At 42.7% G+C, this 12,963-nt stretch overlaps 1 protein-coding gene across 3 annotated transcripts in view; it reads right to left on the bottom strand.

Moving 5' to 3' along the window:
• SYBU (syntabulin) overlaps positions 1 to 5,924 on the bottom strand; it is a 54,596-nt gene extending 48,672 nt beyond the window's left edge. Inside the window, exons 1-2 of one of the 3 annotated variants that reach the window (XM_084620804.1) lie at positions 5,654 to 5,924; positions 4,158 to 4,368 (exon numbers count right to left, since the gene is read on the bottom strand). In XM_084620804.1, the coding sequence (XP_084476930.1) occupies positions 4,158 to 4,368; positions 5,654 to 5,767 (325 nt within the window). In that variant the 5' untranslated portion in view covers positions 5,768 to 5,924. Of the gene's footprint in view, positions 1 to 4,157; positions 4,369 to 4,642; positions 4,709 to 5,653 lie in introns of those variants that run through there. The other 2 variants (XM_084620806.1, XM_084620805.1) reach the window with 2 other exon arrangements.
• Positions 5,925 to 12,963: the final 7,039 nt, after the last annotated feature.

Genomic DNA, 12,963 nt, shown 5'->3' with positions numbered 1-12,963 from the left:
TGTTTAAACTGGAGTAAATGGTGAATTCTAACTTGAAGTCTTTAAACCATGATTTGAGGACTTCGGAAACCCAGCCAGAGGTTCTTGGTCTATTACAGCCCCAGGAGGGGGTGCGTGAGGTTCTGTGGCCTGTGACGTGCAGGTGGTCAGACTGGATGATCATGATGGTCCTTTCTGGTCTTAAAATCTATGAGTCTAAATGGAGTTGTACACACAAATTAAGAGTAACACTCCACCCTCAGTGTCTTATTACTTAGAAGGTAGATTCATTCGCTGGCATTCCCAAAGACGTCTTTAGGAAACCTTAATTTTCCTTTGGAGCAGCTGTAGTTAATGGGCCATAAACTGGATTATCTGTCTATCAGTTTAAAGTGTGCACCTTTCTCCTGATTGACAAGGTTAGTCTGGTGTGTAGTTCAAAGCCAAAAGTGTAATTTATGAGGAAAACATGCAAAACATGGGGAAATACTCAGAAGTAATATAACCAGCTTATGTTGCTGGGAGAATGTTTTTCACAGCTTGACATTTGAATCCTATGGCTGACATCCAAATCAAAGGAAAGTAGAGGCTGGGGGAAGAGAAGTGCTTCGCTGTCAGCTGACAAGCAGCACCTATTGAAGCCATGCAAACTTGTTTAGTAAATATTACATACTGCTATACAAATGTAATTTGCCTGACCTGTTTCCAGAAAGAATATCTAAAATACATTGGACAGAAGCAGTCTATGCCTCAAAATCTATTTTTATCAAGAATTTAATAGATAGGCATGTTAATACCCATACACCATATCTTTGTGTGAATTTGGAAAGGGCTCCTACCACAAATTGAATGAGTACATTATACTAATACTGTTAAATATGCAATAAGTTGCATAAACGTATATTAAGGTCCCCGAGAAGGAGTCTTCTAGAAGAGAAAGGGGGAAATGATTCCCCAACCTTAAATCTGAGCTCAGCAAATATTAATACCCCTCCCCCAATGCAGAGTTTACAGAGCAAAATTAAGTGTCTTTTTTGCACTGTTGAGTGGTATTTCCTTCCCTGATGCCTGCCTGCCTCCATGATTGCAGCACTATTAGTGTTCCCAGAGGTCCTGAACCCTTTTATTTTCTGCCCACTGCCTGCCTGAAACAACATTAGCAGGCCCCAGAAGATTCTGCTCCTGTCAGTTACAGAGGGAGAAGAACTTGAAGCCTTCTGGTATGCAGGAGGGCCAGTGCAAGCAGACAAGGAAAATTAACAGGCTCAGAAGCTCTGGGGATACAAACAGCAGAGCCATATGCACAGTGCGCTAGGGAGGAGAGCTGATTTTATATTTTTTTTAAAAGGGCTTTCCATAGTAGAAGAGCACAATGTCAATGATAAGGGAAGAAGGATGGGTAGAAACTTTTCAAGTGAAGGGGTGAAGGGAAAGGAATTATTCCAGGTGTTGATTCACTTGCAGTTGCTATTTACCAGTTAGGTAATTTTTTCATTTTGGATTCTCATATCTGTAATGGTGGTTATGGGAGGGGAGGGTTTTACCTCTTTCAGTGTAATGCTCACAGGCTTTTTTCATCACCATAACGTTGACCTCCTGATGATCTTTCCACCTCTCCCAAAGTTATTACTTGTTAAGCTTAACCACCATTGCTGTGTATATCACTTTTAAACCAGAAAGATGACAGGTCCCTGTTCGGAGGTTCTTACAATCCATACTGGACACAACATGGCAAGGGATGACCATAAACAAAAGTTGGGAAGGAGGTACCAGAGGTCGAGGGAGACAGGAGTGACCAATCTCAAGGTGCATTTATTGTTATGTTATGCATCCATCTTGTAAGTTCCTCTTTTTAAAGAATACACTCTTTAAAATTGGAGGACAGTTAGGCAAGGCCAGGTTGGTGATCAGTGATAAGTTTTAAAGTGAAAGCAGCAAGTATTGAGGAGGCCTCTGTCAGGTCAAATTGTGTAGTGCACAATGTTGGAGAGGATGTTCCAGGCAAACCAAAGGGGTGACATGAGGAAAGACACACAGCTACTAGTAGGAAAAAACAACGAGCATCAAGATGAACTAGCATAGGGCATGTGGAGTGAATAAGAGATGATTAGAGACAGGATGCAGACATTAAAAACTGTGCAAGGCCTTGTAGAGAAAGAGCTTGAATATTGTACTTCTGAATATTACTGTAACTGGTGCCTTAGAAATGTCAAAACAGCAGATTATATATATACACACATTGAAGGAGGTAAGAAGCTATTATGGGAATTCAAAGAGAGGATTTATATGGTTGGAGCAGCAGCAAATAATTTTGGTTGTAGTACGTTGGATGGACTTCAAAAATCAGAGATGAAAATAAGGCAGACCAGAAAAGAGGACGTTGCAATAGTCACAGTGAGAGACTGTTGGGGCATGGGCAAAGATTCGGGCACTAGTGAAGAAGGGACACATTTTGGAGATATTATTTTAAAAATATAATTCTAAAAGGCACCATTTTAAAAACAATTTCAGTGGAAGTTTCCTTTAGGCAACTCCTATATCCTGTGTACAGTAATATGTGAGGAAATATATAAACTCATAAATTAAAAAGCATAAGATGGATATTGAAAATATTATTCCTATCTAAGTTAACTATTTTTGCATGTATTTTAGCTATTCTATCACTATTTAGGGAAAACAATACAAAATAATTTGGATCCAATTTTGGAGGGAAAATCAGAATTCCCATTAGAAATTATTCTATTCTACAGTCACTTGGAAAAAATAATTGTATCTTGTGGTTTGGCAATTTTGTGAATGGACAAAAAAGGAAATTCAGGAAGTTATTCTGACAATTTAAGAATAACAAAATACCTGTTATAACTACGATGTTGTGATTAGCTGGAAATATTAAGGAAAAATTCTATATGAAAGACTAAAAACTAAAATCAACTCTCTCCCCCTCAAAAAAAGTCTTCAAAATGAGTTCCTGCATAGCATGTACCAAGGAATTAAAAGAAATAGTCCCTGATTCTGCAAAAATATTTGAACATACATTACTTTACACACTGAGTACTCCCACAGAATCAATAGGGCTATTCACAATGCATAAAATTAAGTATGTGCATAAGTTTTGCAGAATAGGATCTGAAAGTATGCTAGATTCTATAGAAGCAATTGCGTAATATTAGATGTTTGGTTTAAAATATTATGTCATAAAGGGTAATTAGATATGTATTTTAAAAAAGTCTCACAAATGGCAGTCTTAGCAAAAGACCTCCCATGTACTGTAGTTCAAGAATTATAGTTTATTTTTGCCATCTGATACATCACTGAGCCATTGTACTTTCCACAGGACCTGTGTTCTGTATGCTGTATGGGTAGCTACATATGGTCCAGTTATCAATGGAGCATCTTTACATTTCTTTGGAAGAAGGTTGAACTTTCAAACAATGTTAATTTCATTTTAACACTAAAGATTTCAGCCACCATTTTGCTGCCTGGCCACATTGGTTTATATTCTGCTACCGATCCACATATAGAACACTACATGAAATCAGTGTGGAGTTCTGTATAAAAAAAACAACCACAGTATATGACCTAGGTCTGTAATCCACTACGGCAACTAGCCCTCCTGTTCCACATATCTAGCTCCTTTGGCCTCAGATTTGTCCACATTCTCTAGACAAACACCATAGTATTTAAGACTCTTTCTTCATCTAAATGTACCTCTAATAAACTGTTCTGTTGCAATAAAGATGCCAACTTTTTAGCAAAGGATAGGAAAGAAAAGCCTTTAGAATTTGAAATGGAAACATCTGGTGTCACTTACAGACATATATGAAAAAAACAGATACTGGATTTCAGTGGAAATCAATTTTTATTTTTGTCTGCAAAGCACTATGCATGCCTAAGGTACCATTTATAATTCAATAAATAATAATAAACAAATAGGGCATTAAATGTTCTCACTATCCCCATCAGTGACTATACTAAACATATAAAGAAAAGCAATTGCATGCCAACATATTATTACTCTCCAAACACGTTACACACACAGGACCTGATTCTCCAATCATTAACACAAACGTCACATATGTCAATGGAGTGATTCTTAATTTACCCTGGGGTTAAATGAGAGGAAAATCAGGCCAGACATCTCTGTTTTTGCACAACCACTGTGTGTCTGGTGATGGTACCTGAACAGAAGCTGTTGCTGCTGATGGTCCTTGCTGAGCCTCCAGAAGAGCTGCAGGGGTTGAACTCTCTACTCTCCTCCTCTGAGAAGGGTGACTCAGAGGCTGGGGACACTTTCTGTTGTTGTTGCTGCTGCTGGGATACATAAGGCCGAAGTAGCAGGCGGGGGATGCGGCTGCGGGAGATCTCCTTCTCCTGCTGCAGTTTCTGCTCCTACTCAAAAACAAACAAGGAGAACATAACAAAATATGATCTACATAAGTATCATTCCCTGTTGTGTAACTCCCAATCATAAACACCCTCCCAAATACCCCAGGAGTAAACTCCCACCCACAACCTCCCCCCAAATACCGCAGGACGAACCTCTTCCACACAACTCCCCCACAAATTCCCCAGTGTAACCTCTTCTACATAAGCACCCATCATCCCAAGTACCGCAGGAATAACCTATCCCAACTCATATTTGAGCTCCCCTCCTTACACATACATTCCTGGAGACTCCTTTATGGGGAAGGCTCGGGGGAGATGACAGATGCATCTGTCTCTTCAGAGACAACAGAGGGGGACATGGTAACAATTTTCAAATGCATAAAAGGTTGTTACAAAGAGGGGGGTGAAAAAATTGTTCTCCTTAACCTCTGTGGATAGGACAAGAAGCAACAGGCTAAAATTGCAGCAAAGGAGATTTAGGTTGGACATTAGGAAAAACTGCCTAACTATCAGGGTAGTAATCATTGGAATAAATTGCCTAGGGAGGTTGTGGAATCTCCGACATTGGTGGTTTTTAAGAACACGTGAGACAAACATCTGTCGGGAACGACCTAACTATTACTTAGTCCTCCCTTGAGTGCAGAGGACTGGACTAGATGACTGACTGAGGTCCCTTCCAGTGCTACACTTCTGTGATTCTATGACTCAGCCCCTTTCACCCAGGGATGGTGGCAGTAATTTCTCCTCCTGCTACTGCTGCTCTCTGCACGGCAGGTGTGGTGGAAGGTGGCCCCCAATGAATACCGCCTGCCTGGCCTTTGCTTATTGAATCAAGGGCCTGGATACCATCTCTCCAGGGCTACTCCCGACTCAGGGCCCCCTAGCCGTTCCCTGCCAGCCCCGATCCCCTCTCCTCAGAGCCCCCTGCCAGCCCTGACCCCTCGCCAGCCTCGAGCCCAGCTCCAAGCCCCGTCAGCCCTGATCGCCCTTCCTCGCAGCCTCCTGCCAGCCCCAATCTCCCCTCCTCAGACGCTCCGTCAGCCCCGATCCCCCCCTCCTCAGACCCCCGCCGCCCTCCTCAGACCCTAGATCCCCCCTCCTCAGACCCCGCCCCACCAGCCCCAATCCCCCTCTCTTCAGACCCCCCAATCTCCCCTCCCCAGACCCCCCCGCCAGCCCCGATCTCCCCCCTCCTGTCAGACCCGATCGCCCCTCCTCAGACCCCCCCCCCGATCCAATCCCCGTCCCCGCCAGCCCCTTCCCGCCGCCTGCGCGTCTCCCCCCGCACCTGCACTCCTGTCACCCGGGGTCTGTCTCCCGGGACTCGCCACCTGCGGCCAAAGGGCTCCGGGGCCGCCTCGCCGGCCCTGCTCACCTTGCTGCCCTCCCGGAGCGGTCCCATCCCGATCCTGCCTCAGTCGGGCGCGGCCCGGGGGCACCTGGCTGGGAGAGATCGGACGGGAGACGCGCTGAGCAAGGGCTGCCGCAGGGACCCGCCGCTCTCCGCTCCGCCAGGCGTGCCGAGCCCAGCCCAGCCCAGCCCGCTGTTCCCCGCCCCGACACGTGGTGCCGCCGCCGCCTCCGCGGCCGCCTGTCGGGCTGGCCCGCTCCCTGCTGCGCGGGGCGCTCCCGTGCAGCCTGTGGGCCGGGCTGGGTTCCTGCCCCGGCAGTTCCCCCCGTCACCGAGCCCAGGGAGCGACACCCGGGGGCCCGGCTCTGCCACTGCCGGCCAGGTGCCGCCTCCTGCCGCCCCGGCGCCTGGAAGCTCTGCTGCCCCCGAGCCCGCCTCTGCGGAGCCAGGCCGGCGCGGCCTCCGGGCTGGGAGAGGTCAGTGCCGACACCGGCAGCCTCCGGTGGATGGGTGGCAGCAGGCGCCTCTCCCGGCATGAACGGCAGGAAAGCAAGGCCGGAGTTCGTTACAATTGCCCGTCCCCGCGTTTGCCGCTAGGAAGGCAGCCAAGGCACAAGAAGGGGGGGGGGGGGTTTGCCACTTCATTTTTAAGCAACACATTGCAAGGTACCTAAAATTGCTGTATTCTGTCTCTCCTCCATGCTTCATGTCCGCTGCCCCAGGCCCCAGCTTTACTCAGCTGAGTGGGACTACTCGATCGAGTAACAGTTTTTGTAGCTCACGAAAGCTCATGCTCAAATAAATTGGTTAGTCTCTAAGGTGCCACAAGTCCTCCTGTTCTTTTTGCGAATACAGACTAACAGGGCTGTTACTCTGAAACCAGTTTTTCTAGGGTCGGAGTTTCAGCCCTATGCTGGTCTACGCGGGGGAGGAGGCTCTGGAGTCTCTGCCTAGGGAGCTGTCTGTGGGGGCCAGTCTGCTTACAGGATCAGTGCCGCTTACATTGTAAAATTCTTTGTGGGGGGGGATTGTGTTTTCATAGATTGTGCCCAATACAATGGGACACCAATTCTGATTGGTATTTCTGGGTGCTGCTGTAATATAAATATTAAACAACAGTGAGTGTTTATAAATAACTGTTCAGAAATCAGTCCTTTTGTGGTGCAATGGGAACCATATAGGCATCCCAGTGAAAGGAGATGTGCTTCTCAAAACCTGCAGGAGCAAACGTTGAACTTTCTACTTTGCACAGATAGAAGTTGTCAGGCTGGTTGTTTAATACACAAACAATTAGATTACTAATTTATTAACCTGATAGTGGGATTAGATCCACGTCTTCTCCTTTGCTCCAAGCTGTGCTGTGCCAATTAAAATCAAGCCAGCCAGTACCTGACATTGCCAGTATTCTCTTTCAGCTCAGCTCTGTAAATCACAGAGGTGAGGGGGTCATTATATTTATAAAGTACTTTGAAATCCTTGGGTGAAAGGTACTGTATAGTTGGAAAATATTACACAGGTGTATTTATTTGAATATATATTCATAGGCAGCCAGGCAGAAACACATCAGGAAATGTCCCAGACATCCACCTCTTGTAGTGACACCAGAGTCCCCATTGAAAATGAAAGACTGCAACCTTACACCTAAACCACAGCAATAGAACTTCAGTCCTCCATCCCACTATAAAATGGGTTCCTCTTGTGTGTTTCTCTAGTGAGCTGTACATGGCATGTGTGCATAGATCCCGCATATGCGCCAGCAAAGCTGTTGCAGCAATAGAAACAGCAGATTAAGCTGTGCAGCATTGCCATCACCATAGCAACTCAGCTAAGGAAAAGATGATTTAATATTCAGTCAGAGCCCTCTCCATAGCTTTCCATTTGGAGCTCAAATCAGTTGCCTTCCTGATGTCTGAGAAACAAGTTATATACAAAATGAAGTCTTCATGCTACCTTAAGATTCCTAAGTGTATATCCCCTTTTATCTCTTTGGGATATTTTTGCATAAACATTTCCAGGGTAACATTAAAGTGATGAAACAGTCATTAATGTTCAAGAAAATATGTTATTCCCAACATTCGATATATATGGGAATAATTCCAAGGATTTAAAGTCATATCTTTGTTCAAATAATATTTACTGTCCACTAGATAATCATCATCATGGAATACAGGAGAGATTCCAGAGGACTGGAAAAGGGCAAATATAGTGCCAATCTATAAAAAAGGGAAATAAGGACAATTTGGAGAATTACAGACCAGTCAGTTTAACTTCAGTACCCAGAAAAGATAATGGAGCAAATAATTAAGCAATCAATTTGCAAACACTTAGAAGATAATAAGGTAATAAGTAACCATCAGCATGGATTTGTCAAGAACAAATTATATCTAACCAACCTAATAGCTTTCTTTGACAGGGTAACAAGTCTTGTGGATAGGGGAAAAGTGGTAGATTGGTATATCTTGACTTTAGTAAGACTTTTGATACGGTCTCACATGGCCTTCTCATAAACAAATTAGGGAAATACAACCTGATGGAGCTACTGTAAGGAGGGTTTGTAACTGGTTGAAAAAACGTTGCCAGAGAGTAGTCAAGCTGGAAGGGCATATCAAGTGTCCTGCAGGGATCAGTTCTGGATCCTGTTCTGTTCAATATCTTCATCAGCGATTTAGATGATGGCATAGAGCAGTGGTTCTCAACCTTTCCAGACTACTGTACCCCTTTTAGGAGTCTGATTTATCTTGCGTACCCCAAGTTTCATCTCACTTAAAAACTACTTGCTTACAAAATCAGACATAAAAATACAACAGTGTCACTGCACACTATTTCTGAAAAATTGCTTACTTTCTCATTTGTCTAAATTACATTTTAGTTTGTAGTGACTTCGCTAGTACTTTTTATGTAGCCTGTTCTAAAACTAGGTATATATCTAGATAAGCTGATGTATTCTCTGGAAGACTTCTGCATACCCCCTGTGGTACGGGTTCCCCTGGTTGAGAACCACTGGCATAGAGGGTACACGTATAAAGTTTGCAGACAATACCAAACTGGGAAGGGTTGAAAGTGCTTTGGAGGATAGGATTAAAATTCAAATTGATCTGGACAAACTGGAGAAATGAAATTCAATAAGGACAAATGCGAAGTACTCCACTTAGGAAGGAACATTCAGTTGCACACATACAAAATGGAAAATGACAGTCTAGGAAGGAGTACTGCGGAAAGGGATCTGGGGGTCATAGTGGATCACAAGCTAAATATGAATCAACAGTGTAACACTGCTGTAAAAAAAGCAAACATCATTCTGGGATGTATTACCAGGAGTGTTGTAAGCAAGACATGAGAAATAATTCTTCTGTTCTGCTCTGCACTGATTAGGCCTCAACTGGAGTACTGTGTCCAGTTCTAGGTGCCACATTTCAGGAAAGATGTGGACTAACTGGAGAAAGTCCAGAGAAGAGCAACAAAAATGATTAAAGGTCTAGAAACCATGATCTATAAGGGAATATTGAAAAAAATGTGTGTGTTTAGTCTGGAAAAGAGAAGACTGAGAAGGGACATGATAACAGCTTTCAAGTACATAAAAGGTTGTTACAAGGAGGAGGGGAAAAAATTGTTCTCCTTAACCTCTGAGGATTAGACAAGAAGCAATAGGCTTAAATTGCAGCAAGGGTGGTTTAGGTTGGACATTAGAAAAAACTTCCTAACTGTTCGGGTAGTTAAGCACTGGAATAAATTGCCTCAGGAGGTTGTGGAATCTCCATCACTGGACATTTTAAAGAGCAGGTTACACAAACGCCTGTCAGGGATGGTCTAGATAATACTTAGTCCTGCCATGAGTGCAGGAGACTAGACAAGATGACCTCTTGAGAAGTTCCAGGCCTACGATTCTATGATTATTTCCAGATCTTCTGTTGAATTATTTTGTTTTTCTCCCTCATTTGATAATTTTAACAAATTTAATTTGTTTTCCTGACCAAAGAAACATTTTAAAACAAATCACTTAAAAATATTGACATACTATTGCTACAAATACCATTTTTGATAACTGTAACTGAGATGAGACAAAAAAACCTTTTTTTCTGCTTGTATGCTTTGTGCATTTGAATGCACTTTATATAATAGGCCCCATACAGCAACAGGGAGAAATCTCCGCAGGTTCATGGTCAATTTCACTATTTCCTCTATAGTACAGTAGAACCTCAGAGTTATGAATATCTCAGTAATGGAGGTTGTTTGTATGAAATATTCAGAAAACCTCAGCCATGTTATGGAAACCTTCATGGTGCTTCCCGTGAAGTTCATTTTAATAGCCCCTCTCTCCATCTAATTGCACATTGGTCCAGCAGATGCTTTTTTCTAGGTATTCCCATTTACTGATCCAGAATGTAATTCATTTGCCCTTCAACTCTGTGAACTGCAACTGGGTGCTTAGCACTAGTCAGCAAAATGAAAAAACTCTTTTATGCTGCTTATGAGCCAAATTTGCTCTTGGATGAACATCTCCCACAGGAGTTGTGTAACATAAAGCAGGATTTGGTCCTGTCATCCTGACAATGAATTATGAAGCAGTTTTCTTTTGCCAGCTTCAGGCCTATGACACTTAAAATTTCTTTTTCCACAAATATGACATAGACCATAACATGAAAAAGAACTACTCAAATGGTGCTGAAATTCATTTTTCAAAACTAGGGAAGGGATGGAAATGAGAAAGATCATGAAAGCACAAAATACAAGTGATCTTAAAACCATGAAAGAAACATTTTAGATTATTTATGAATACTAAGAATAAGTTTGTGATCTTATACGTTTACTTGAAAGTTTGGGGGTCAATATGTAGGTGACAAGCCAAAGTGCAAAACATGCAAGAAATGTAAAATAAAAGGTCATTCGTTAACAATAACATTATGGGTAGGATGATTTTAAAATAATCAACAAGATCAAACCCTGGAGAAAGAGAAGACTAAAAGCACCTCTGTATTAAAAATATTGGAAAGAAAATATTTTGAATGAAAGTTATAGATGGGAAATCAATAAAAATGCAATTGGTTAACTTATCAATAAGGGGCAACAGAAGATTCTATGCACACACACAAAAATGTATGAAGGATCTTTTGTGATTCCTAATTTTGATAGATGGAGATCAGGCACTTTTCCTAACCTGCTCTATAAATATGATCCAAGCTCTGTATAATCCAATTGCTTTTCTAATTGGCTTTGTTAAAAAAGCAGCAATAAGATGGCAAAGATCAACTCAAACCTTCTCCTGAGGCTTGGCTACTCCTAGAAATCTTCCCTCAAGACTGCACAGCCCACAACCTAGATCCAGTCTTCCCGAAGAGCCACTCCCTGCACATCTCTATATCCAGATTGGATAACAACTAAGCAGAACCCACTGAACCATTTCCCAGCAGACTCAACATCTGCTAAAAGTGAGAGTTGTTTTAGGCAAACATTGACAGTCTGTTACAATATGTCTTTGTTCTTTTCTTCAGATAACTACTGTTGTAGAGGCACTGATCCTAATAGGGATTCATAAGGATTTTAATATGCATGATATGCTGTCAGGATGAAGTGTTCATTTGGATATGGTAATTATTGAAAATACAATCCACAAGGAGTCAGGATAGAGGCGACACGTGGGAGATTTTCTGGTTGTGCCCCCCCAAACCAGGCAGGCTGGGTGGCCCACTGAGGTGAGTCAGGGGTGGAGATGGCACTCTCTCCTCAACCCCTGCTGCGTGGCACTGGTCCAACCAAGCACTGCTGCCCTGCCATGTGGAGCTGGCCTGACCGACCTCTGTTGTCCCACCGCACGGAGTTGCTGCTTGCCCCCTCCGAACATTCCTCTCCCTCTTTAGGAGGGTGCACCCCACAGTTTGAAAACTTCTGTGAGGTGGTCACAAGCCCCCCCGAACTTTAAAATTGTGCCCCTCCCCATTATCAAGAGTTACGTGTCACCTCTGAGTCAGGACCATCACTTTTTATTTGTATCCTTCATCATTTCATTTCTGGATGTTAAGGAGAAGGGAAATGAAAGAGAATGGGCCAGATCTTGTAAGTAGAACTATGAGTCTGATTGAATTCAGCGGAAGTTTTGCATATAAAGAATAACCCTCAAACACACATGTAAATAGCTTTTTTTCACATGACTAGCCCTTAATGAGCCTTACTCTCACATGCCGAAGTCTTAACATTATCAGCCCCCCTTATTAATAATCAAACCTCAAACTTATTTAGAGGATCCTGGAACAATAATTTGCATTATCATTATTTAGGAGGACACAATTTTAATAAAAGGACACAGGATTTATCGTCCACCACAATGGCCTGAATCTAGGCACAGGGGGTGGGAATGGCTCCAAGTCTACTATATATATGTGAAAAACTAATAAAATAAAACAATAAACATTTTCCTTCTTAAAAATGCCAATGGCCCAACTAAGTACAATACTATGTAACTACACTAAATAATAATTAATTACAGCAGAGTTGCAGATGACACTGCAAGGGTTGGGCCCACTCTGTTTTGGTGGTTTGGTGGGACAAGAGCACCTAATGTGCAGATGTGCCCCAGTGGATCCTGCTGGCCAAAAGAATCCAATCTAAGATGTATGGGATGCATGTGCAACAAGAGTGCAATCCATGTAGAATAACTCAAAGAAGAAAAACATCATATATTTTTGCAAAGTCATATAATTCTTTGTAAGAAGAAAACAAAAAATAGAAATGTCAAAATTGGGATTTACTAATCTTTCAAGTGTCTTTTTATCATAAAAACATCAACAATAAAAAAAATGAAGCAAGAACAATGTGAAAAAGTTACTTTCTTAAAAATATTTTTCAAATCCTGCAGACAGCTTTTTAGCTTAATTATAGAACTAAATTAGGCCCATTGGGATTACTCATGATAGAAAAATTAACAACATGTGTACATGTTTGTAGGATTAGGATCTTAAATTGGACAAAGACAAATGGATAATATATCAGTTTTCATGTACAAATCAATTCATGTAAATATTTCAGTTAACATATCTGTGACTTCAGAATTTTAAATCAGTAGCACTAAACAAGAACAGTCCATTCCTCCTCCCTCCCTCCATCACTCGCTCTCCCCCACTCTCACTTTCCCCGGGCTGGGGCAGGGGTGTGGGAGAGGGCTCCAGGCTGGGGTGGGGGTTGGAGTGTGGGGAGGTATGGGCTCTGGGCTGGGGGTGTGGGCTCTGGGCTGGGGGTGTGGATGAGGTGTTTGG

This window comes from Lepidochelys olivacea (genome assembly GCF_965140295.1).
Source record: "Lepidochelys olivacea isolate rLepOli2 genome assembly, chromosome: 2".
Taxonomy (NCBI): Eukaryota; Metazoa; Chordata; order Testudines; family Cheloniidae; genus Lepidochelys; species Lepidochelys olivacea.
Note: the sequence above shows the minus strand (reverse complement) of the source record. Positions and strands in the feature narration are given on the sequence as shown.